Source organism: Lissotriton vulgaris, chromosome 8 (assembly GCF_964263255.1).
Source record: "Lissotriton vulgaris chromosome 8, aLisVul1.2, whole genome shotgun sequence".
Taxonomy (NCBI): Eukaryota; Metazoa; Chordata; class Amphibia; order Caudata; family Salamandridae; genus Lissotriton; species Lissotriton vulgaris.
The window spans coordinates 977,186,026-977,191,594 of record NC_141696.1 but is presented as its reverse complement, the minus strand read 5'-3'; the positions used below and the strand labels follow the sequence as shown (position 1 = coordinate 977,191,594).

The 5,569-nt window shown below is 48.9% G+C and overlaps 1 protein-coding gene across 1 annotated transcript; it reads left to right on the top strand.

The window, feature by feature from the left end:
• The first annotated feature begins 235 nt into the window (after window positions 1-235).
• Window positions 236-2,158, top strand: LOC147698199 (uncharacterized). Its single transcript, XM_086933408.1, has one exon. The coding sequence runs from the start codon at window positions 236-238 to the stop codon at window positions 2,156-2,158; it is 1,923 nt and encodes a 640-aa protein (XP_086789534.1).
• The last annotated feature ends 3,411 nt before the right edge of the window (window positions 2,159-5,569 follow it).

The following is a 5,569-nucleotide window of genomic DNA, read 5'->3' as shown; positions in this document are numbered from 1 at the left end:
CCGAGACAGACTCCTCACAGTTAGTGATGGGTATTCTAGAAACTACCTGGTCCTGAAGAGTGCTCTGATTGATGGGTTGGGCTTAACCACTGAACAGTACAGGTTAATGTTCAGAGAGACCCAGAAGACACAGACTCAGGACAGGTCTGAATTTGTTGAAAGTGCCACTAAGGCTCTGGAGGGCTGGTTGCTGGGAAGTAAGGTTACTGACTATACAGGATTGTATAATTTAATTATGAGAGAGCAAATCTTAAGTAATTGTCAAAATCAGCTTCTACATCAGCACCTGGTTGACTCTGATCTGACCTCTCCACAAGAATTGGGTAAGAGGGCAGACAAATGGGTCAGGACCAGGATCAGGCCTAAGAACCAGGGTGGTGACCAAAAGAAAGAGACTACCAAGCCTCAAGAGAAGGGTGGGGATAAATCCAAAGAGAAGACTTCCCAAGGGCCCCAAAACTCCAATGGAACAGGTGGGCCCCACAACACTTCCTCCACAGAAAAGAAACCTTACTGCCATCCCTGTAAACAGGTTGGACACTGGAAAACAGACAGCTGTTGTCCAAAGAATGGTAACAAGGAGAATATACCTCCGAAGACAGCTCCAACACCTCCAGTCACTGTCAGCAGTGGTCCCCCAGGTGGTGGGAGCACCCCCAAGAATTTGGGTGGGTTTACTTTTGGAAGACAGGTGGACTCTGGCCTAACCAGGTCCCCTAACTCAGACACTCTTGTCTGTGAGACTGGAATGGGGTTTGCCAATTTCACAGCTTGCCCAAACACTTTGAGCAAGTATAGACAGGAGCCCCTCATCAATGGCTTGAAAGTTGAGGCCTTCAGAGACACAGGGGCTAGCATCACCATGGTGGCTGAATGTCTAGTCCCCTCAAGGCAACTTTTACCTGATGCCAAATATCAGGTGACAAACATTGATGGCATAGAAACCAATCATCCCATGGCAGTCATCAATCTTAGCTGGGGAGGTGTCACTGGCCCAAAGAGAGTTGCAGTGTCAGCAAACTTGCCTGTAGATTGCCTACTAGGTAATGATTTGGACATCTCAGCCTGGGCTGAGGTTGAACAGCAAACCCATTCTAGAATGGTAAATCCCCATGGAAAGGTTAGTGGGGCTGTGATGGCTACAGCCCCAATCCAAGATGTCCTTCCTGAAAAGGTTGGAAGGGCTGAGCAAATCTCAGCCCCATCTTTAGCTAACTTCCCTCCTGAAAAGAGTAGCAGGGCTGTACTGGTAACAGTCCATACCCAAACTGAGTCTCCTCCTGAAAAGGTTGGTGGGGCTGTGATGGCCACAGCCCAAACTCAAACAGATACATGTGTTGTTAAGCCTGAAATGATGGGTAACTCCACACAAACAGAGAGCATGGAGGAGGAAGAGAAATCTCCACCTCACCAGACATTAGGAAAGGATCAGCCTCCTCAGGGAACTGATCTTACCCCTGATGAGAGAACTGTCCCAGAGATTGTTAGGCCTGGCCTGACAGAGCCTCTGATGGCAGTGGACCCTTCTCAGGTGGGACCCAGTCTGGAGCAGGTAACCTGCCCCTCTCTGCCTTGCCTTACTCAGTCCAGGGCTGCAGAGGACAAGAAGGACAGTGAGCCCCAAAGGGCCCCCTGTCAAATAAAGCACCCCCATCAACAGATTAGGGGCACCGAAGCTAGCAGCCCTAGTCAGGTGAAGACTTTAAAAACTCCTGAGGGATCCCCCTTAAAAGTAGTTAGGGACCTCCCCCAGATGGATATTGTTGGGCACAGCCAAACCTGGGACCCTAAGGGCCCAAACCTGACCTGTCCCTCCAGTAAGCCAAACAAAGGGACCCAGCCTCCAGCTGTAGGCAGCCAGAGGTTGACCCTGGGAGCACAGTGCAACTCAGTCAGAGAAAGAAAGGCACACATGGTGGAGAGTGATTGGAGGAAGCTGAGTCCTACAGAGGAAACTCACTTCAGTACTCCACCTCAAAACAAGCCTTTAACTTTGCAAAGACACACCACAGGTACAGATTCCCTATGGTGGAGACCCTCTGATACCCTTAGGGTGAGGAATTGCTTAGCGGACCATGAGACAGTGAGTTACCAAGCCAGAGCTGGTACTTCCTTATATGGCCACTTAGGCAATATAGGCTTACCTGGTCAAGGATAGCCTTATCTCCTTTCGTGCGGGGGGGGGGTTGTGTAGGAAGGTGGATATCTGACTATGGTTACCCCCAAACTTTTTGCCTGGTGTTTAGCTGGTTTTTGACATAGTTGGCCTGGGATCCTGCTATTCAGGGCCCCAGGCTGATTGCTCTCTCCTTAAAATGGACTCCATGTACCTTAGGTGCATAACACAATTGGAATTGGTTCACCTTATAGGCCCCTGTAACAGTGTACCATAGGTACCCAGGGCATAGGTGTATCCAAGGCCTACCAGGGGCTGCAGCATGTATTGTGCCACCCCTGGCCTCCATATTTTGACACAACTGGCTGATCACTCAGCTGGGGTAAGTTGGTGTAATCACCTCTTGCTTAGATATAGTATCCCTATATCTAACCTTAACTGGACACATGTTAACCTATAAGCCATTCCTATGGAAGGCCCCTGCAATCCTGGGGGCAGAATGCGTGGTTTCATGTGAGATGGTGCTCTAGCATGAGCTGAGCCTGTCTGCCGCTGTCGGGAACAACTCCCTTAGCTGTTCCGGGATATTGCCATACCATTTACTCTTAAGTGCATTATAATCCTCGCGGTTATATGCTAACTTTGGTTTGGCTTTATCAAAACATGTCGAGTAAGGTGTCATACGATTTGGAATACTATCCCCTCGACAATTCTGTCGACGGGGATAGCATTCCACCCTTCTAGAGGGACACGACATGTACATAGCCTTAACCCCGGTTAAAGTTAACCAGAGCCTCAGCATCACAAAATGGATGCTGCCACCACAGACACAAGTCTGACCTCCTGCTGCTGGGAGTCTTTCCAGCAAGGGAGGCTTGGACAAAGGGTTTCCTGCCTTGGGAGGTGCGAGCACCACCCCAGACAGGATTTTGTGTATTGGGTAGGACAAGGGTTGAATAGAATCAGACATGCCTGGCGAGGAGCTGGACAAAGGAAAGGGGGTGTAACCGCCCCCTTCCTGGTCCCACCCAGAGGAGGGACCTAGCAGGTGATCCACCCCTCAGATCTGGAATAAGAGTGGGAGCAGTGCCATAGCACCTCAGATCATCCTGAATCAACTTGAAACTAAGAAGACAACTGGACTTCGACATTCTGCTGCACAGAAGACTGAAGAGCATCTCCCTTGTGGCCTAGGAGTGGCCACCCTGTGAACACAGGCACCATCCAGCAACTCGGTGTCTGCTTTGCCGCCGCCTCCCGCCAGAGCCTGAGCCCAGAGCCTGACAAAACCCAGACTCCCAGACTTCTCACAGCCCGATCCACAGTCCCTGCAAAGAAGGGACCCGTGGAGGCACCGAGAGACGTGGGACCGGACCTCTTGAAAGACCCCCGAAAAGCTGACTGCGCAGCATCTGAGGCACCCTTGATGTTGTGCTTTGGGGACTGAGAAGTCTTACCACCGAGCAGCCATTGCACCGAAGATCAGCCCCCCAGCATCTCTACGATCTGCGTGGGGCCCTTTTGCATCGTGCCACTCGACGCGCCATCCCAGTCACTTGCCACATGGTCAGCGGCCATCTTGGCGACGAAACCTACAAACTACACTGCGGGTCTGGTTGCTCCAGACTTGCCCTCGCTCCTGTAAAAGGGAGCACCCGCTCTGACCTTGCTGGTCTGAGTGATAAGCCTTTTATGATTCCTGCGTGGCTTGCATTAGCCAAGGCCTGTTTGCTCTAATCAAGTTGCCGACACCGCCAACAGCGAGAAGCTTGCGTGAGACAGCTTGTGATTGACTCCTGGACGTCCTCGACCTCTTCATGTCCACGTGGCTGCAGAGAGAAGCTACACCACATCGCCTGTTTGCACCCAACATCGCCTGGTTCCAATCTGGTTCCACGGTAGTCACTGGCTAGTGACTTTGAACATTGTCCCCTATGCTTTCAGGTCTTCACCACTTCAGATCTACCCTTGGATCCACCGGAACTCTTCACATCGAGCCGCCTGCAGCACCTTCAGCTCTAAGCACCATCGACCTGCGTGACGAAACCCGACACTATTTCGACCCTATGCACCCGCTTCCTGTGGGTGAGGTAAATCAGCAACACTGGTGTTCCCACACTGGTACACACCTCTAGTGTCTGTGTCTAAAGTTTTAGCTTTCTAGGTCACTCGGAAGGTTCCTAAAACACTAACTTTGCAACTTTTACGCACCATAGACTTAACATTGGTGAATGCGTGCACTTTAAACACTGCACCCGAGTCCCGCGGGCCTTTCCCGACTTAGTCACTGCTAGTCCCGATCAGCTCCAGCGATTCCCAAGGCCCTAGGCCTATTTCCTTTTCGATTGGTATCTCTTATACCACTTTCTTAGTATATGGTTTAGGTGGCCCCTAGGGCTCATCCATATTGTGCAACTTTTGTGTATTTAAATTGTGTTTTGTTTTAACGCTTGTGCTTCTGTGCTCATAAAGAGTATAGGGGATATTTGTAGTTAATAAATATATATATATTTTCAATATATATCTCTGTGGTGTCCTTTCATTTGGTATTCAAGGGGATTGTGTATGGTAATACAGCTGGCTTCACATGCCTTTCAGAGTTTAGCCTAAGACTGCTTTGTCCATGTTACCCCTGGGATAACTGGTCTATGAGGTTGACTTACAACCAATCATCATACGGGTTGCTTGGCATGGTACAAGGTGATCAGTAGAACTAGTGAGCATCATATACCAGGCCAACTTCTCACACTCACGAACCCCAATGGGCTTGCAACAGTGACTTCTGTCAAGAGAAGAACTCCACTACTCAAGTAAGCGTGTTTGTTTCAGTAAATATTTATTAACAGCGCTAAAGCATATTTGAGCTGCGAAGAGACAGTTAAAACAGACTTTGAGACTTAGCACTGCATCGTGAGGAGAGCCTTTTATGTGAAAACGACAGAGACTTGAACTGTTAACTAAAGGAGCTCTCAGGAGTCAAATTTAACAAAACTGTGATTACCTGACAAGAATTAAAAGAAGCTTATCAATTCATTATCAAACCACGAAAGATTGAGTGACTGTATTATTGAACTGAATCTGGCCGGTTCTGCTGGTCAATCAGATTTGCATCCACTCTTCAGACAAAACAGTTCGGAGAGTAGCTAGCCTTTAATATGACACAGGTAAAAAACGTTTGTTATGAGTTAGATGTAGGATATTAGCTTCTAAAGATTAGAGTAAACTTTGAAAGGTTAATTGTGTGCCTTTTAATTACAGAAATCCTTTTCACCATTCCAGAAGAGGAGCCAGTATCCAGAGGCCTGTCTCTCTTGTTTTGTCTTCCACTTCCCCTTTTCCCCGGGCTCAATTTTGTGACAGTCGTGTTATCCTCTGTCGCAGACTTTAGCAGGTGGGATCTGGGGTAAGGCCATCTGTTCTTGAGGGAATCGCACTTAAGAATTAGAGATCCTG